The 21,708-nt window shown below is 34.4% G+C and overlaps 1 protein-coding gene across 1 annotated transcript in view; it reads left to right on the forward strand.

Annotated features, from left to right (window-relative positions):
* Positions 1-21,708, forward strand: part of PGR (progesterone receptor) — a 32,657-nt gene that overhangs the window by 2,342 nt on the left and 8,607 nt on the right. The window contains exons 2-5 of the mRNA XM_086882020.1: positions 776-927; positions 11,822-11,938; positions 18,520-18,822; positions 20,205-20,349. Of these exons, the coding sequence (XP_086738146.1) occupies positions 776-927; positions 11,822-11,938; positions 18,520-18,822; positions 20,205-20,349 (717 nt within the window). The remainder of the gene's footprint in view (positions 1-775; positions 928-11,821; positions 11,939-18,519; positions 18,823-20,204; positions 20,350-21,708) is intronic.

Here is a 21,708-nt window from a genome sequence, read left to right on the forward strand (position 1 = left end):
CCGAAAATTTGTTGAAAAAAATCCCAGACCAACGAACAGCCCCCCCAAAAAACCCCACCCACAAAAAGCGGTTGATTTCACACGAAAAAGGAAACTGAAACACTTGTATATTGATTTGCTAGAATGAAATGGAGTACTGTCATGCCCAGCTGTGCAGTACATAGAAATAAACGCAACAGGTGCATGCAATGTTACAGTTTCAATGGAAATCCTTTATTTTAGTAAATGCAGTGGTTGCCTAGATTAGTCTGCCTTTTCTTGCAGACAAATAGGAACTATCCTCGATATACCCATCAGACTTAGTTACTGCTGAGAACCATGCAGCTGAATGGGGGGTGGAAAACTGATTGTTAAAGATTTGTCTAGTTGAAATGAAATTTCCTAGTTCCCATATGAAAGAGGCCTTTGAAATTCAATTGACATATATCTGATTCTGTCTCTGTACAGGGAAAAGAAAATCATCACTATGACTCCAGTCACAAGAGTTGTTCTGAGGAAGATGAGCATTTTAAGGGATTGTCTAGATGGTACCCTTTTTGCTAAATGGTTTAAAATATAACGTTATGCTTTTTTTTTGCAATGCTTTCCTGTATTACCATAGTAGAGACAAACCATTAAGCAGAAAGGTAATCATGCTTTAGGTTTTTCGTGTCCTTCTGTATCTTGATTACTAATTTTAAAATGAAGTTTTTAATATAAGGCTTATTAATACAGGTAAGTAGTTAACTGTGCAAAACCAGATCTTTCATTTATTTTAATTCTTTTTCTTCTCAAGGCCAGATACAGAAACCAGCCAAAGTTCTCAGTTCAGTTTCGAATCACTACCCCAGAAGATTTGTCTCATCTGCGGTGATGAGGCTTCAGGTTGCCACTATGGAGTACTTACCTGTGGAAGTTGTAAAGTCTTCTTTAAAAGGGCAATGGAAGGTACTATATGATGCCATTGTTCCTAATTACCTGAAATAGGTCTTCTAGACACTAGGTTTATTTATTGCTCATTTCTATAAATGTTATCACTGTAGTGAATTTTTTTTTTTTGTTTTATCAACTCTGTTTAAATATTACAGTGGATATTGACAAAGTTCTTGCTTAACTGATTTTTCTAGTATTATTTGTTTTACTTTACTTTTTTGCTATTTAATATTTTCTGTTCATCAGTTAATCTTTCCAGGTAGGCAGAGTTAAATAAAAATTTTGTGCATTACACAACTTGTTTTTAAAAAGTATAAATGGTGTTCAAAGGAAAATATTATGGGTATGAACTAATGATAGGCAGATAAAAATTTATTTTGGCTTTGTTCTCTTTTTGAAGTCATGACATTTTTCTTGCCTTCAAGTTGCAGAGTTTTGGCTTCCTGGGAGTTATGGAAGTATTTAAAATTTCACTAAACTATTTCAAGTCATAATAATAATAGTGTTTGACTTGTTCCAAATAGTTGTTAGATTGCAAAGTCAAGCTGCAAGTTTAATGAAACAGTAGCAGTACGTATGTTTATTTTTCCATTTTGGATTATATTATATGCCTTATCCACTGAGATTTTGATTACAAATAAAAGAGCAGAGTGTTTTATGTGGTTCAACAGATCAAGGAGTAAAACAAATCCTTCTTCTTTTTAGGCTTTGTCTCCTGTTTTGATTTTTATCTGATGCTGCCAGAACTAGGATATTCAAATTTCTGTTCCATATATTTAACAAAACCATTGTTCAAATGGATAGGATTCCGTAAAATAAAAAAAAACACTGCATCTTGTAGTTTCTTGTTGTGATACATTGGTTTTTCTGCTTTAAAGAGTTTATCTCTCTCCAAATGAAAAGGGGAATATTAGTAAAGTAAAAGCTTAGCATAATAATATAATTAGATTTTTTGTTTCACGGTGCTGTTACTTTCTACTTTAAGTATATGGTCATGTTCTTCCTTTAATGTTAAATATTTGCAAAGTGGTCCTGGTGGTCTAAGTGAACTTTTGAACTTTTAACAAAATTTGTGCCGCATTTTTTCTAATGCTATCAGGGGGTTTCCATGAGAAAACTACTAGAGATGTAGAAAACTCTTAAGTAACTTGCAGGAAAATATTTAAATTTCACTGATTGTTAGTTGGTTTCTTAGTTTGGCTTTACATTTTTTTGCTATGTTTTGCTAAATCAGCCAAATATTTTTTTAAAAAGGTCAGGGAGCTGAAGTTTTAATACTAAGTGTAGTGTAATTAGAGTACCATATTTTAAAATAAATTTTACTTTTTGATTTCATCTCTTTTTTAATTTAGTTCCCAGTTCTCTTTGCAGCAGACGAACCTGTTCAAAAACATATATTTCTGTTCAGCAGAATTATTTAAATGAAAAATGTTAAGAGGGAATATAACAATAAAAGGAACATCTTAAAGCTGTTTTCACAAACTGTTCAAAGTCTATATTTGCAGAGTCTTACCAGAGAATAAGAATAAGAATATAGACTTATTTAGGGACAAATGAGAGGTCAATGATGTTGCATAAACGAAAGTCTTAGGTTTTACATAGCAACTTCATAATTTTAGTTTTTAAATTAATCCACAGGCTGAGAGTCTGTTGAGGAAGTGTGTTTGGGTTTTCTAGTAAGGATTTTCGAAAATATTCAAGAATGTACATCAGAAACCTGACTGTACCCAGAAAAGATACAGGTTATTTGATGTGATGAGAAGCAATGTCAGGCAATGAGCAGTGTGGCCATTGGCAAAATGAACAAATACAGTTGTACCTGATTTTGTTTAGAGAGTGCAAGACTGCAGGGGGTTCCTTAGAGATGGACTGATGGACTTCTTATTTTCATTGCAGTGTACTATAAAATTATCAGCACTGAAATAATCCAATATACTGATACAAATTTGATTTTATATGGACTTTAATTTTTTTTATATAATTTTTATTTTATATAGACTTTTTTTTTAAAAAAAAATCAGAAATAATGGTGGAAAATTGCTTCTCTGTAAGAAGAAACAGAGTATTTGTATTTTAAATGCAATAGAAAATAGTGTTTAAAATTCACTGGCAATCATATAAATTTGAGACATATTTCTTCCATGTAATGACCCCCCTGAACATCATTTCTCTGAGTGTAAAGAAATTATTTACCTTTTAAAATTTTTAGTTCTACTACAGAGATAGGGTTTTTTTAATAATAATTCATACAAATACAGTGTTAAATTCTGTTAATAAAATTTCCTGGTCAAAACTCTTGCTTTTCATACATAACTGATCTTTATGAGAAATTAAAACATGATTGGAAATAGCTGACTTTTGCTATTTCATGGATTTTCTCTATCTTGAAATTTTTGTTTTGTATGTTATGAGTTTTTTTACATAGATAAAAAAGTACTTAATACAGTAGCATTACATTTGTTGGAAAATGTCTCTTTTCTGTTTTATTTTTTTCTGTAATCTGAGATGTAGTTGCTGTTTTAAATCAAACAGCTTATGTATTTTTTGTAATTTTTTCACAGAAATTGTTCTATTCATACACCATTTATTTTACTTTCCCAGGTGTGAGGAAAATACTTTATTGGTTAAACACTTCCATTTTAATAAAATGGACTCCTATGCTATCCAGAAAATTTATTTTTTTTCCATATTCAATCTTTATAAAATAAAAAAAGAGATTATTTACAATACCCAGCCTGAACAATCATTTAAAACTGTATATACTAATTATGATTTAATCATACATTTGAATGTAAGTACTACATACATAATACATACAATTTAACAAGGAGTCGGAGTTGTGGGAGGGTCACAAAGATTACATAAGAATGTCTCTTGGCACTGAATTGTAAGATATGTATGACTTTGTAGATACTTCCTGTCTTTTGGGTTCTTGGTTCCCTATATGTGGCTATCTACATATTTATATATTTATGAAGAAAAGGTTGGTGTTAATATAATAAATGTTTTTTTTCCTCTTGGCACCATCTTGAAGCAGGTTAAACAAAAATGCAAGTCCTTTCTTTGGGACCCTGTAGTATAGCAGATATGTAAAAAAGTTAGTACTGAAGTGAGGGTGAGAGAAGGGACAAAGATACTGGGTTGTTTTTTTCCTAGTCATCCTTTATTTGCATTTGGAAGTTTTCTGTTGGAGCCTTGCTAATAGCTAGTAGTCTGTAGATTCTCTTAATGTATAATAAAATGACAAGGGTTTTAAAAAATGCTTTAAAGATCTCCTTTGAGCATTATGAAAACAATGAAAGTTACTGCTATTTATATTCAGTAAAGAAATTCAAAAAGACAAAATTGGATTCACTGTCCTGATGGGGTAATGCTGTTCCTGTCAGTGAGATGAGAGTGATGAACATTTTGGAGATAGAAATCAAAAAAAATTCAGAAATAAATAGCAAAATGCTTTCAAATATGTAGAATTACTATATTTGCAAAGTAAATTGCTGTTGATGATCAGGCACTATTTAAGTGCTACCAGTATATCTCTATCATAATAGCAAAATATGGAGGAGAATATTTCTAACAGGGCATGAGAAGAATGAAGATCAAGAAATGAACTTTTACTTCTCTAGGACTAAATTGCCAAACAGTCATTAGTGATGTCTTATTAAGATTCCTTCATGTAAAACCATGCCATGTAGATATGATAAAAATGCTTGTGGAACACCATGGTAAAATGTCTGTCTCTGAACAGGAACCCAGTGTTCAGTTTTGGGTTACACAGTCTGGAGTTACACTATTGCTAACACAGGATTTCTTGGTAGCCTGCATTATATTGCTTTCCTGTTGAAAGTGTCTCTTTTGCAGTGGTTTTACTAATGAAAATTTTAAATTACCTAAATCCTGCAAAAAAATTCAAGTGCTGTTTTTCCTATAATAAAGCCTCATTTCTTATTTTTTTGTTCTCTGTTTATATTTGCACTTTATTTATATTATTAATATCTAAGGAAAAGTAGTTGCCCAAACCCAGAGTCTGAGCCCAACATGAATACATATTACAGCAGATTGGTCAAAAGCTGACTCTTGGTTTGTTTAAATACCTGGGAACGTGTTACAAACTTGACCAAATGATTGTATAACTTTTGTCTAGTTTTAATACGTGCTTTAAGGTCAGGGTAGCAACTCTGTTGCATCGATGGGATCAGGGAACAAGCTCAAGCATATTAAGCACATAACTTTTAACTGACCAAGGCTCAACTTTTCTACTCTCTGAGGCCTGAATTTGGTAAACTGGCAGAAAGTAGGATTTCCATGAGGGTTTTCACTGCCTGTATTTAGAGAGGGTCCATGGAGTAATTGATGGTGAACTGCACCTACATAGTAAGAAGGTTGATCACAACTTCAAACTTTTTGATAAAGTTTATCTGACCTTATCAGAGTTATGAGATGTGATTCAGTTATGATGGCAGTGTGATTCACTTGTGTATGTAGTGCAATATGTGCATAAGGAAGACTGCTTGTCTAAACAGTTGTGCTTTTCCATAGCTAAAGAACCTAAAATAAAGCATGCCAAGTATTTAATAAAATGTCAACCACTAGTAGAAAATCCTCTTTGAAAACAGGCAGCAATAATACTGTAGAGACCCTTTTAGCTGTAGACTTGATGAAGCAGGTGTTAAAAGTTCCTTTTTCTCCTAACTTTGAAGGATTTTCTAATTTTCAATATGACTTTCCAGTCTGGATCTTGAGATCAGAATTTGGTACACATGTACTGTAAACCTGATGGTGATGAAATGTTCATGAGGTAGAAAACATGCAAACACGGAAAACATACACATGGCAAGTTGAGAGATAAAAAGGCTTTTCACTCAATATAACAGATTTGATGTTATTGAAGTTCTTTTGTTTTGCACATGGCCAAAATGTGTTAAAGTACAGTAAGCTTAAGTGTATTTTCAAATTCAAATGAAAAAAATTGCTTTAGTGAGGAGCCTAAAACACAGATAGAAAATGTCACTTTTGTGAGTTCAAAGAATTTACATCATGAAAATGAGAAGAAAATCTGCATTGATACATAATGTTGTATCTTCATTGTACTTGTGACTTCAAAAGGATTTGTTGTCCAGCAGTTTGACAAACAGCAATGTGATGAATTGGTTTATATGAGGCACAGCAAGTGAAGTGAGCTGAGGTGTCATTTATTCTGGTGCTTTGGCTTTTTTGGTATGCTGATGCTTGGCTTCCTACTGCTCTAACTGTGACTTTACCACTGATTTCCTAATAGACATGCTTTAGTACATAATCAGCTGCAGGAATGTCAGTTACTAAAATTTTTAGTTTAACTTTTATTTAGTGTTTTAGAAACAGCATCATATATTATCTTAAACATGTTTTCAGGTGGTTTAGAAGCTATTCAGGTAGTGCAAAACTGCTTGTTTTAAAGAGCACCAGCAACTGACTGCTCAGGCTTGCAATACTCTGTTCTAACTTCCTATGTGCACAATTTGAGAAACTTGAACTGCTTAAGTTCATTTTATGGTGAATGGAGAGAAACGAGAAACTTTAGGAAGAAATTCACTGTCATTTCTAATATGTAGTTGTGATGAAAATAGCAGTACTATTTACTAGCACTACTAAAAGTAACTATTTCTCAGCACTGAGCATAGAGGAGTGTCAGTGACCATGTGCACTGTCTGCATTTGGTGATATGAATCCTACCCACATCACCAAGGTAGCTAATATAGGTCTGTAATATATAAAAGAAATATGATAAGTGTATAAAATATTAATTTCATATTGTTTAAGTAATATATATATTAAAAAGGTATTACAGATATTAAATTATTTCACATATAAAAATTGTACTTATTTTAAATATTAGATTATTTGTATATTATATCACATAAGTATGTAAAGTGTAAGTATTTATAGTAAAACTGTTTTCTGCTAAAAGTAGATTTGGGTTTGATGGTGTCCCTCGTTTTAAATTGTGTATTTGTTCCACAGTATTCATGATGTACCACCAATACATCACTAGTGTTTTGATAGATGTCTACACTTTAGAATCTAATTAATCAAATAGAATCAAATTAATCTAAGGTGTTTCAATTAAGAGGCAGTAATGTCTGGGGTTTTGCACATTGCTTTTTTTTTCTCCTACCAATATTTCTAGGTTTTTTCCACCTTTATTGCTCATGTAGTGAATGAACCTGTCCCACTGGTTCAGTTGCAGGACAAGTCAAGGAATATAAGGAAAATATACATGAAAAAACTTATTATGGCAATGTGCTATGATAATTCCACTAGAACCAGAATGATAGGATGACTGAAATGCAAATAGAAAGAGTCTTATCTTGATAGAAGAATATAACACTCAAGGATTAAAAGGAGAATAACTGATACTTTAGTGCTATGCACCTCTGAGATAGTTGGTGTGTTTTTAAAGTAGGTTTTGTGTTCAAATGCCATGTTTTGTATTTGTAAGAAACAGACCCCCTGTTGACAAATATGCTGGCATTTCCATTATTTTATCTATTTATATCCCTGATGTAGTTAATTTCTTAAAAATTGTGACCAAGGAACAATTGTGACAAAATACCATAAAAAGAACTGGAAATAGTGACTTGTAGAAGCTACCATATCCTCCTGAAAGAGTATTAGCTGTGGAAAGCTTTTACTATTGTCAATTCCTGTATTTAGACTCCAAGACTTTATACATTTCAAGGTGTTGCAGCGGTAAACAGTCTAGGCAAACCAACTGAAAATCAATATGAAACAGTATTCCTAATCTTGCAGTTCATTATAGTTGCCATGAATTAGGAGTTAATCTTGTTTCATTTTGGTTTTCTGTGGTTTTCATTTTGTTTTCTGTCTTTTTCTTGTTAGAAAACAGAAACAGGAACAGGCAGGAAAATGTAAAAAAAGATTAAAAAGCAGGATTATAACTTTTGACTCTGTCTAGAAGTCAGTGAAAACAAGATAACTACATTTAATTGTTCTGTTTTGTAGATATCATTTAAAAATTATATTCTCTTTCGAGGTTGCTCTTTGGGGAAGTGATTTTGGAAGGAAAAAAGACAATAGAGTTGCAGGATTCACAGCCAAAGATGGGAAGATTTTGAGATCACTATGCAAGAGGAGGAAAGAGTCAGTCAAGGATCTTATAAACAATCATTTTTATTGCTTTCACTATGAAATATATTATTATGAAGAAAGAAATTCTTCATTATTTCAGTTAGATTCCAGGATGGAACATATTCACAAGTTCCTCTGCTTTCCACTCTTTGTTCTCTTTGGTCCACTGAATCCTTAATTCTTTGCTGAGGAGCAGACTTGCATCAATAGCAGGTCTTTATACTGATATAGGCTACAGAGTGGAAGTCACAACACCTACTTAAGAACTGGAAGTGAGAATTTTACTTCAATGGCCCAAGCAGGAAATGTACATCTTTATCAAAAGATAATGAATGGTAAAGTCTGTGATGGATGTGGGTTCTGGGTAAGTAGTTAGAGTCAGAAGTCTCACTTCAGGGACTTTTTCTATTTTTAGAGAATACACACAGAAATAAAACCAGATTTAAATGAAAAAAAAACAAAAAACAAACAACCCCAACAACATTATCTGAATTGTGTGGAATCTTGGAGACTAATAGCATGGGATGGCATACAGGGACACGGAGACTGTAGTGTAGATTCCTAGTTCTTCAAGACTAAAAAAAACCACATAATGAGAGGTAAATTCAACCCACATTTGCTGTTTTACTGTTTGAAAGTGTAAATAGAAGAGTGTTACATTTAGATCTGGGCTAAATTCGATAGAATTTTACTTCCCATTTTACTGAGGATGAACTAGGCCAGACTGTTTGCCCAGCTGTGGAAAACCTGTCTTGTCAGAGCATGTTCAGGGTAAGGTTTGCCCTGTATTTACCTGTATAAGTCAGGTTTTCCACAAGCTAGGGTCTAGCCTAGTCTGTTCTCTTGGCTTCCAGAAGTCAGATTTTTGTTATGATATTGTATGTGCTACTTCCAGCACTGTTTGGATTAAAAACCTCCCAGTATAGCAGTAGTCATTAGAAGACTTGAAATTGTGTTTGCTGCTTACATTAGAACTTTCAGCTTTGCTAACACTAATGGATTTTGATGGAAGTTTAAAAAATATTATCCTACAAGAATCTTGAACATTTAAGTGGCAGATAAAATCATCTCTGTGTTTTCTCCGTCAAGCTGGTCACAAACCAATAAATTGAGAGTGACCCTCAACATGCACTTTCAAAAAACAGTGAAAAGTGAACATGCATAGGAATCTTAACAGTGGGTGAAGTTTTCTGAATATGGGCCAATTGCCAGAAAGTTCCCAGGTTCATATTTTTGTAAGAAATGTTAATAGCAACCTTAATTTCAAACTCATATTCTAGCAACTAAAATACTGCTATCCTGTTTTTTTCCTGAGTGTTTTGTTTGCTTGTTTGTTTCATTTTTTGTTTTCCAGATTATAATGACAGTTGTAGGAAAGATGCTGAATATCAAGCTACAAATTGAATGGTGATTTTATCATGATGGGGGTTTTGGGTACTTCATTAGTACATGCATTTGGTATAATTGCAATGCTCAAGTATTGAAGACAATTAGTTCAAATCTAGGTAATCCTGAAGACTGAACTGTAGCAAATAGATTTTCAGATACATATTTTATCATTCCAGGAAAACCTTCCAAACATCTTCATCTAACTGAATATTGCCCTGTAATTTTGAAATTAGGCAAATATCTGGCATGTGTTCATTTTTTTACACAATTTTTCTTTCAGATGGCTGCTGTCCATAAAATATTAATGTCAAGCACGTAACAGTTCCTCAGGACCCAGCTTTGCACAATGTTAAAAGTGATTTAAATGGCAACGTACACTCAGATTTATCTATTGAGATTAAATCCACACAGATCACTGCAATTAAAAAAAATCCTTTGCTGATGAAACTGGAAAATACCAAAAATACTTGAAACTTACTTGAAATTTAGAAATGTTTTCTAAATAAGTTCCAGTTGAATCAAAATTAGTGGAATATACTTTAGGACAGAAGGTCTCGGGGAGAGATGGGGTAGAGATGAGTGCGATGGAAAACTCACATGAAGGTATAAGTCAAGTGCAAGATATGACTGTAGTTTCTTAAAAGTCTTTAAAAGAACGAAGTTGTTAACAGGAAGCATCAAGATGTGCCTGAGTTTTTGTCACCATAATCCCCTGAGAGAATTGGGTTGGCAGGGTTTTGGCTTTTAAGCAAATTTTACTGTGCCTAAATTCTAGTAATATTTGATTTCTGGCAGAGTCTGTTTAATCCTGTCCAACCGGAAGCTTCAGAACATATGAACATGGAAGTGTAGTTTTCATGACTGTGATTCAATTATGATTTGTTTTGTAAATGTCAAAAATGTTCAGTCTTAGATTTATAATAAGCAGGACAAGGTTTATATGTATTCAGACCATCTAGTGTAGACTTAGCAGATTCCCTGGAAAAGAGGTCCAGAAGAAATCTCAGGGGACCAAAGGAAACCCCACAACAAGACAAACACAAAGAAAACTTTAACTATACTTCAGCATTCTTTTGTAAATTAGCTGTGTATTAAAACATTAGAATGCAAAAGAGCTGAGATAATACTCATGGATTTTAATTAACAGAATTCTAAATTTGTTGTTGCTAATCAAAAGACTGAATGCTTTTTGTAGCTTATAATGGCAAAGAAAGACGAGTTAAAAATGCAAGTAATCCCGAGGAAGAATTGTTCAAAGTAAGTCTTTTGCTTACTGGTCTGCTGCCAATAGCAGGGCAGATTTTTATTCATTCATCTACTTTTGGTAATGTTCCCTGTATGGAGGAGTCCAGGCTTAGAATTACTGGTACAAAGTAACTGAGAATTTCTTCTGATTAGAACATTGCTAAAGACTTTTTTGTTGCCAGGCAATGTGTGAGGAAACCGTTTTTGTTTACCTGTAGTTTTCTAAAAAAAAAAAAGAAAAATTGTTATGAAAATTATTTTCCAACAATTGTGTTTCTGTCACTAAAACCAAACAGGTTCTTTTAAAGTTATGGTTAAGAAGTAATTTATTTATCTCTAAAAATATTAGCACAGAAACAAATGCATTGTTTCACATGGTTCAGCACTAACTCTTTTCTAGACCTAGAAATCAGTGAAAATTTAAATGGTTTTGTACTGAGTTCTGTTATGTTTGGAGGTCCATATTCACAATATTCCATTCAATCTGTTGCTTTGCTGAAAGCTAATGTAATTGAAAGGACTGTATTTCAATACACTAATGACAGGCTCTTTCTAACAGTATCATTCAGAGTTAAACAATGAATTGAGCTAACCTAAACCACAAAGTTACAATCTTCTATTTGTCCTTTTTGGCTGTGTTGGCTGCACCTGGTCAGCTGGTATTTCAGCAAGTTTAGTACAGAACTGCTTCTCCATCAGAGGTCATTTACTTTGCTTAAAAGACTTTTTTTCTGCACTACCCGAACTTCTTCATTCTGTTTGCTGTCAACTCCACATCAATCCAAGCAAAATTTACTTAAGTTCTTTGCAAACAGGGTGAATAACTTCAAAGAAAAGTAATTTTTAAAGAAACAATTGGTTTGTCCTCATGCTTGATTTACTTAGGAAATATTGTTAAATTATTAAGCAGTTTGTGCTGCCTGCTAATAATTTTGGAATTTCATAAATGAGGAGTTTCTCCCTTAAACAGACCAAATAAATCATTATATTCAAATAATAACGTGTTTGGTCAAAGGTTAGCATAAAATGAATGAGTTCTTTAATGGTTCAAGATTTTTGAATCTTCAGTTATTTTGAAACATTTATACACAGAAATAATTTTGTCATGTTAGAAAGCATCATATTAATCCTGTTTTTCTCTTGCCTGCAGGTCAGCACAACTATTTATGTGCTGGAAGAAATGACTGCATAGTCGATAAAATCCGTAGGAAGAACTGCCCAGCGTGTCGCTTGAGGAAGTGCTGTCAAGCTGGAATGGTTCTGGGAGGTGAGCTGTTTTTCAAAGGGATTTATAAAAATAGGCAGTCAAGTACACTACCTTCAGTCTGTCGGGGTTAAACAACATTATTTTTGGTACTGTAAAAGAAAAACCTCGTTCAAAAGTTATTTTTGGAAGAATTACCTAATGTTTCATAATTTCTTAGAATTTTTCTTTAGTGAATTTGGAAACCCTGAGAAAACACCTTTCTGTAGGAATCACCGTGTACCCTTACATTCATTTTCTTGGAGAGAAGAAGAGTGGAATTGTGTCTTTGGTGTGCATTTATTAATAATTTTGGATCAGGTAATTTGATTTAGGTAAAAAATAAGCAAATTGAAATTGACACTAGAATCAGGAATCATTGTTGTCCCCTTCTAATTTCTGTTATACCCTTCATCATTGCTTTGAGTACATGTCAACAAAATTGTATCCTTCTGTTCCACCAGAGAGGGCCAGGCAGTGGTTGCACCAATATGGCAGGCTTTGCATACTAGGTGCTGGGAAATCACATCTTTGCATTAGTTCTTCCTGTAACAGATTTAGGGGTTTTTATGTATCATTACATTAAATTGAGCACTGTGCCTTTAGAAACAGGTACAGATTTCAAGGTATAAAATCAGGTAGTCACATAGTAAGTTTTATTGTGCTTACAGGCAGGAATTATTATTACAGCTTATTTTTGCTCTATTTTTTTTTTTTTTCTTTCATATTCTGGATCAGCACAAAGCTTGAAAATATGTGGCTAAGATTATAAGAAAATGGCCATATGAAATTGATAGAAAGAATATGTTCCTAAAGATAGTTTAAAAAAGAAAGGGAAGGAGAAGAACCTGCTTTATTTCCAGTCTAGTCAATTTTATCCCATCAAATCCCTCTATCTGTCTCTCTCCTCTGCTCAACCTTACATTCTTCCCCCCACATTTCAGTATTTTTATCCCTGAAGGAAGAGCTGGCACTATATACTGTGCATAAGTTCATTATCCTGCTGATCAGCATTCATTGATAATTTAAAACGTATATAGTTTTCAGTATGATAGTTTGATTGCACAGCTCTGTGTTTCCAGCTCCTGTAAGCTGAATGTGAGCTCCATGGAGCTGGAGCATTCTGTACACACACACACGTGGCCATTGTGTCATTCTTACATGGTCAGTCAGTGCCACCTCTCAGATAAAAAAAAATAAATGGAGCTGACAAGCACATTGGTGCCTCTGGGCTGAGAGGAGAGGGACAAAAGGAGAACATGTCCTTTGTATCCTTCTCAGACTGAAGTGGTGTTTTAAAACTGGAGTAGCAGTGCAGTAGGGAAACAGTATTATTACGAAGGCAGAACCTTGTTTGCCAAGTTTTGGAAGAGGAGAAAGCCAAGGTGGCAGAGGTCCTGAGCAGGCTGTGGAAAATACAGAGTAAGAATGAAGATTCAGGAAGAGGAGTTGGCAGATGTAGTGCCTGGCATTTAAAATTTGGGAGAATATGCAAGGTTTGATCAATTTTGACCTCTAAAATAAATACCTGCCTAAGGCAGGTGACTTAGACTAGATGATCTTTAGATCCCTTCCAATCCAAACCATTTTATGATTCTAATGGGTGTAAATTAATACAGATAAAAATTCATTCCTGCCTGTGAATTTTGCACAGCTAAGAGTTTGATGATGATCTAGCCTGAATTTTCATTTATGATACCCTGGGTAACACCAATAACTAAACTCTGTGTGTTTCAACATCACAGGCAGCAGTTTCAACAAGAAGAAGAATGTGAGATGACTCACTATCATTGTCTAGTCCTTTTGTTTCAGCATTGTTCTGCATAGTAACAAGCTTATTGTTTTATGAAGGCTGAAATAGAATGCTTAGTACTGAAAGAAGAAAAGACAGATGTAGGCCAAAAATGAGGAAGACTGGGGTGAGACTATTTGTAAATAAGGATTTAAAATACAAACTGCAAATGAAATCTCAAGATAGGCTGTTAACCATAATCCTCTTTTTATGGTTATTGTTACCCTTCTTCCTTGTCTCCTGTTTCTAACTCCTTTGTTGTATCATATGAGCAATATTTCCTAATCATGACTTGATGTGCTGATCAAAACAGTATGATTCATATATGGAGTGTTACAGGGCTTAGATAATATTCCCAAAGACATCAGTGATCAAAAGGCTGGGAAGCCTGCTGTGTGAGGAAAGGCTAAACATGATGCAGGGTGTGCCCAGGTGTCCAAGAAGGCCGATGGCATCCTGGCCTGGATCAGCAGTGGTGTGGCCAGCAGGAGCAGGGCAGTGACCGTCCCCCTGGACTCGGCACTGCTGAGGCCACACCTCAAATGCTGTGCTCAGTTCTGGGCCCCTCAGTGCAAGAAAAACATTGAGGGGCTGGAGCGTGTCCAGAGAAGGGCAGCGGAGCTGGGGAAGGCTCTGGGGCACAAGTGCTGTGGGGAGCAGCTGAGGGAGCTGGGGGTGTTTAGGCTGGAGAAAAGGAGGCTCAGGAGCAACCTTCTTACCCTCTACAACTCCCTGAAAGGAGGGTGTAGGAAGATGGGGGTTGGCATCTTTTCCTAGGGAACTACAGTTCCCTAAGATGAGATGATCAGAGGACATAGTCTCAAACTGTGCCAAGGGAATTTCAGCTTGGACATCAGGAAGAAATTCTTCACAGATAGGATTGTTAAACTTTGGAATGGGCTGCCCAGAGAGGTGATGGAGTCACTATTCCTGGTGGTGTTTAAAGAAAGGCTGCATGTGTCACTTAGTGCTCTATTTGCCAAAGTGGTGATGCACCAAAGTTTGGACTCAATGGTCTTGGAGGTTTTTTCCAACCTAAATGATTCTGTGATTCTCTGACTGTGAACTGGGTTTGTTCAGCCTTGAGAAAAATAGGACTAGGGGACACCTTATCATGTGTTCCATTATTTAAAGGGTGACTGCAAAGATGGTAATACTCTCTTTACAGTCACATGGAAAAGACAAGGAATAAAGAGTACAAGTTATTCCTAGAGAGATTCTGATTAGACACAAGAGGAAAATATTTCACAGTGAGGAAAATAAGCCATTGGCATTATCCCCGAAGAGAAGTGGTGGACCCCCCACTGTTGAACACTTTTAAGATTCATCTGGACAAGGTGCTGGGTCATCTTGTCTAGACTGTGCTTTTTCCAAGGAAGGTGGGATAGTCCTTGAGGTTCATCCCATCTTGGAATCTTTGATTCTCTGTTGAATGTCCATACACAAATCTCCAGTTTTGGAACAAATTACGTACTTAGAAACATCCTTGAGTATTTTAAATGAATGAGAATCAGCAATTCTTAAAATCTCTTCTTGTGTTTACGGCCTGTATAAGTCAAGATTTTTTTTGTGCAGTTTCTGATTTCTGCTGTTAAGAATTTACAGAGAGATATTTTTGTTCTTTTACCCCTGACACCTAGTTTCTTGATGCTGGCCTCAATTTAAGTGAAGACCTACTATTTTGCTTAATTAACATGAGAAGCACTAAGATTTTACAGGATATAAATGATAAGATTCCAAAAAGTACTATATTATTAAATTAAACTTACTTCTTAGAGAAGTACGCCTATTCAACCATATAGATAAGAATGTATTATTTTATTACATGGACAATCGTTCTAGTTTTCAACCCTAAATTCAAAGCAATTTCAAACCCCTGAATTTTTCTAAAAGAAATTGTATGTCAGTTGTAAGTAAATTATAGAATAGTAACAAATAGCATCAGTAATTTATTTCCCTATGTGGACTTTTTTCTTTCTTAATGTATAGAAGGAAAATATCAATAAAAACATGCGTTTCATTGTACCATAATTGTCATTCCCTGTGAAAGTGTTAATTATCTTTGGGTTTTATAACCTCATAACCTGAGACATTAATCTACCCCTTTTCTAATCTTAAACATAATAGGATAGCAGGTAGCTGGATCAGGTCCTGGAATAAACAACTCTCTTATTTATTATGAGTGAATCTGTAATTTTCCCAGGTTGATTATTGCAGATTCCTTGTTCAGCTGTATTGCTAAGCTACTGTGCTCTTCATTATTTCAGTTGGCTTTCAGTCCACAGTGCAGTGATTACATGCAGAAAAAGGTGATTTAATTTACCAGGTAATATTTTCTGAGGTAGGATCAAAGGTTTTATTAAAACCAAGATGTGTTACTTCTGCTTTGCTGCTTTCTTTCTGTATACACCCCCCGAAGGTGTACACGGCTTGTTTTTCTACACAAAGAGCAAGAGCATAGTGACCTTAAAGTAAGAGCCATAGTGTTCTGTCAAGAATAATACATCATTGATGCTTTTCACCTCGTTAGGGTAAAGAGAAGGGTAGTGAGATGTTAAGACTTGTACTAGAAACCCAGCCCTTTTACTATGAAGTGTCTACCATCAGTAACGTCTGATTGTCTATATGATTCTTTTACACCTAGTTAAAAAATAGTAAAATACATAATTAAGTAGTGAGGACAAAAATAATATTTCTCATAGTGAGAATAAATGTATTTTATATTTTTTATGTTTTCTAGGTACATGTAGAACACAAACACTATAAAGATGCTATTCATAGTAATCAAGGGTGGGGGTACAGTGAGTACTAAGAAACTGCTTGAATGGTTAGCTATCTTAAAAGAAAATTAAAATGTTACAGAAAAAGTGTGTGCTGTATAAATATGTACAGACAAGTTATAGGATTAAGAAAAGTAGTTGTCAGAGTGGATTGGTATTACTTACCCATTATGGGACTAAATGGAGACATTTATTTATCTTGCATTGCTAACTTACCTGTTTTGTAAACAACATATGATAAACTAAGCTATTGTCAAATCTCTGTTGTTTTCCTTATGTCCTTAAGAATTTTTATTAATTTGACATGGCCTGCTTGTTGTAGATGTGAAAGTTTGCTGTGAGTTATTAATAGTCACCTCTCCAGTGGATAGGTAACAAGTGGAGTTATTTTACTGGCGGCTGTTAAGCAACATAATTAGCAATAAACACATAAGAAGTTCTGCAAACCAGTGTGACATTAATTCTGATACATTTAGTCACTTGGAAACATGGGTACTTATTAACTACTAACATTTTCATGTGATAAGAATTCTGTTTGGTTTCTTTCTTTATTGTTCTCTGAACTGTAAAAGTATCTGAAGCCATTATTTGTGAAAATACCTGAAATCATTATTTATGAACTATCAAATGCATTGTTACTTCTGTTTTCCTTCCTACTTACACAATACTTAGTGGGAAACTCCCAGCATGTCTATGACTATGTATAGATAGGTTTGTTATCATAAAAATTGGCTCTAGGTCTTTTGGCATAATAAATTGTCTATTCTTTTGTGGGCTCTTGTTTAACTTTTTTTTTTCTTGGTTCAGCTGTAACATTATAGGTAACTTTGTATTTAGTTCTTTACTAAGAAATCTCTAATCAGAAATATTTTTATTCTTATCACAGGTGATAAAATGAGCATATGATTTTTGGTGCACATGATACTAAACTAATTAAGCCTGCAGTTACGTTAGTGGGAATATGACCCCTGAATGTCATTGCATGATGAGTGTTACTGTTTTTGCCATCTCCCCCTGTCATGTAAATCAGACCATAAATATCAGTATGTTTATTGCATTTTTTGATCCTTTTTTCCCTAAGACAAACTTCTTTGGCAGAACTAAAGATCTAGCACACTGGGGTTTTCATCATCTTTGTGGATCTATTTAAAGCAAATGTGTTCCATGTAGTCACCTCTGCATGGATTTGCCTTTTTATTGAAACCACTAATATGTCACTGAGTGTTATATATCTTTGAACCTCTGAAGGTTTGATTTTCTCTGTCTATAGGGTGCACTGCCAGACTGTTTCCATGAAAGAAATTTGAAGAATTTCTACCTAAACTTGTATATTTCCATAGCCATACAATGTGTAGCTGTGCTTATTTTTGGAAGGCAGTTCAGCCATTAATTTGTTTTAGTTAGTATGGTTCGTATCACTGCAGTACAGAAATAACAATCAAAATACTGAAAAAGGGAAATTATGCTTTAGGAAGTGAAATATTTTTTAAGCATTGATGTGGTTTTACAATATTTGTTGGTCTTTCACTCATCCCTTGGGCATCAAAATAGGATTCAGCCATGAGACTGAAATGCTCTTAGGAAACTGGAGGAAAGAAGTTTCTGTGTGTAGTAATTGCTTACTAACATTTTTGGTTTTGAATATTAGGGAGTTAAAGAAGCAGTATCTTTAATTTATGTTAAATAGAAACTGAATTGTAGAGCCAGCTGGCTTAGCTGTTGGCATATGACAGAACAGTGGGAATTGAACCAGAAAACAGTTTATGAGGTTACTGTAACCTAGAATTTATGGCAATAATTTTAATGGGTGGGTGCTGTTCATCCTCTAGTGAAGGGAGTAGGATACAGAGGGAGAAGCTCTTAAGATTTTTTCCATTATTATTTTTCAATTACATAATAATCAAAAATAGGAAACTTATTCTGAAGACAGTTCTAGTTTCCTTGTATAGATTAAAAGTGTAATCCAACACTAGTGGAAAATAGTAATGTTGCTGGTTAATTCTTTGTAACAGATCAACAATTTTCTTTTTCAGGTCGAAAACTGAAAAAGTTTAACAAAATTAAGGTTGTGAGAACATTAGATGTTGCACTCCAGCAGCCAGCAGCCCTTCAAGATGAAAGCCAGTCTCTAACCCAAAGGCTGTCCTTTTCTCCAAATCAAGAAATACAGTTTGTTCCCCCGATGATAAGTGTTTTACGAGGCATTGAGCCAGAAGTTGTCTATGCTGGTTATGACAATACAAAACCCGAAACACCAAGTTCCTTGCTGACCAGTCTGAATCATCTTTGCGAGAGGCAACTTCTTTGTGTAGTCAAGTGGTCTAAATTACTACCAGGTAATATCATTTCTTACATGAAGTGAATTGTAGTTAAGCAAATATTTCATGGGAGGAGCAGTCTAAGGAGAATATTATTGACTGCTTGTTAATTTTTACAAATTCCAAAATTATTAAGCTTTTGCTTATCAGATAACTAATCAAATATTTTAATAGGGAAGCACATTTGAAAAAATCCATCTAAATCTTTAGAGTCACTCCAAGAAAGCACAGGAGCTCAGAGAATTCCTGTATGTGATTGTTATAACTGCTTTTCTACCCCAGCCCCTCTTACTCTATTATTTATTCATTTGAAGTAAAAAGGTTGTATAACTGCTTATTCTTTATTCTTCTTATTACTAAAATGAATTTTTGAAAGCAACAAAGAAATTTTTTTATAAATAATACCAATTAGGACTAAGCAGCTCACAGACAGACTGGTAATGAGAATTAACTCTAGTTATGAGGATCCACTGCTGGATCAAAAAGAAAAAAAAAAAAAAAATCTATGTTATGTGTGAATGTGTTATGTATGGTGATAGAGATCACCATGGTCATCTTGGAATATATGGAAATCAATATATTGAGCAGAAAGCCTGAAAAATATAGTTTAATGTGAGCTCAGTTTGACACTTTGCTGATGCAGGAGGCAGTAGTCTCAATCACTGCTCTTCCCATTGCAGTTGGCACTTACCAGACCTCTTGAGTGAATTGATTCATCTCACTAAATGAGAAGAATAGAAACCATTTTAGTTAGCCCTCTGTGTTTTTCTGATGTCTTCATGAGCTGAACCAGTTCATTGAGGAGGAGCATGAGTGCCAAAGCTTGCTTGAAGGCGGTAACAGGAACACGTGAAGAACAGGAGCACTGCTTTCAGTGGCAGGAAGCTGTTCATTTCACTCAGATAATTTGTGCAAATCTTTAAATTTTTCAAACAGCAAAAGTTATCAAACACAAGCACACAACTGAATACAGTTCTCTTTAGATATAAGAAAGATACTGGTATATAGATGCTTTTGTGTGACAGCAGCATCTTACTTTAAGAACACTGGTGTTCAAGCTATCGACATTAAATGTGAGTTGGTTACAGTGATCATGTTACAAACTGTCATATTTTTACCGAAGGAAAAAGAGATACATTCATATCCTCTGAAACAGTCATTTTTGCTACAATAAATTTTGGTGTGAACATTTTGAAATACTGAATGAGAACAAAAAGGCAAGAGGTTAGCTATCAAGGACAGGCAGTTAATACCCAAGCATCGGAGAGCTACATCCCCAAAACTGCTTGTCTTTCTAGATGTTCTGAATTTGATAGCTCAGACTTGTAGTCTCAAAACACCTACTCAGCCGCTGTCTAAATGAGAATGATGAAGTATTTTATCTTTAATTTCATTTCCAGGTTTTCGGAATTTGCATATTGATGATCAGATAACCCTCATCCAGTATTCCTGGATGAGTCTAATGGTTTTTGCAATGGGGTGGAGATCATACAAACATGTCAGTGGTCAGATGTTGTATTTTGCACCAGATCTGATTCTGAATGAGTAAGTAGAATGCTCTTGTGTTATATAAATAACACTTTGAACTTCTTCGTGCCAGTGGGATTGTGACTCCATTTGCGAGATATATCAAACTTCAGTAACTTTGGGAGGAGTTTTGTGGGAACCCCAACAATTCTGTGTACATGGTCAAGCAAAAGCAGTTCAAATAGTATTTTAATTATCTAAGAGAAAAAAACCCATCAATAAATAATAATTATGCTATCACAAGATTTGCTTTAATTCCTCTGAATAACTCATGAGTGAATATTTACAAAATGGAACTGAGTGTGGGTTTTTTGTTGTTTTTTTGTTTGGGTGGTTTTTGGAAACAGTTCACCTATCATCTAAATGCTCAGTTTTGACACTTTCTGATAAAAATGATTTTCTAATGTGCATTTCTTGTTAGAAAATTACATTTGTTGTCAGAAAATTGCAAAGAAAACTATTCACCAAGTAGGAATTTCAGTATCAAAGAAAAATTATATGAGACTACTCTTTTCTGCTGGGGGAGAGGAGGGTCTTTTTGGCTTGGATTTTCCTTCACTATGCTGTTTAATTTAGATAATTGTCATTTCAGTCTTTGTCAGTTTTCTAGCTCTGCAAATTAATATTGTCAGACTTGTAATTTTATGTTCTTTGGTTGTAGTACATGGGAGGTTGCCAGTAGCAGTAAAACATTATTTAATCCCTATACTTATTTTTCCTTAATACATTTTTCTCTGGTTTGTTTTCATTTTCTTAAAATACTAAAACAACTGCTATGAGGCAAACTAAAAGAAAAACAGGTGTGTAAGACATACTGTGTAAGGATTTAGAGGTAGATTTGCAGATCTAAACATCTGATTTTAAAATATATAGATGTGCAAGATCCTCCCAGTTAAGTTCTTTATAGAAGATAGTAGAGCTGACCTTATAGCTCCTGACCTTTTCTCTTCCAGATGATTGTAAATCACTATGGGGTTGTTGTGTAATTAATTCTTTCCTCTCCCACTTTTATTAATTGTGCTGTACAAATTGAAATACTTAGAAGTGATGAGGTTGAAAGAATTTCTGACTGTATTGTTGTCCCAGCATAGTATGATACATCTTATGGTTACATTTATAAGAAACACAGTGAGATGGCTTTATGCAGTAATTTCATGTCTTGGAGTATCACTCCACTTCTGGACCACTGCTGGCACCTTGTGAAGGAGACTTTAAGTACTTTCTTTGGGAATGGTGTTGAGAGTTATGAACCCTGATTATAATCCATCAGCTTCTTATTGTCACCTCAAGATCATCTATGCTGGGTGCTGACAACGTATTCCTCACTTCAGGGTCATTCTAGAGGTGTTACAAACAAAGAGATATAAAATGTAACTG

Source organism: Cyanistes caeruleus, chromosome 3 (assembly GCF_971803275.1).
Source record: "Cyanistes caeruleus chromosome 3, bCyaCae1.hap1.1, whole genome shotgun sequence".
In the NCBI taxonomy this organism is placed as follows: domain Eukaryota; kingdom Metazoa; phylum Chordata; class Aves; order Passeriformes; family Paridae; genus Cyanistes; species Cyanistes caeruleus.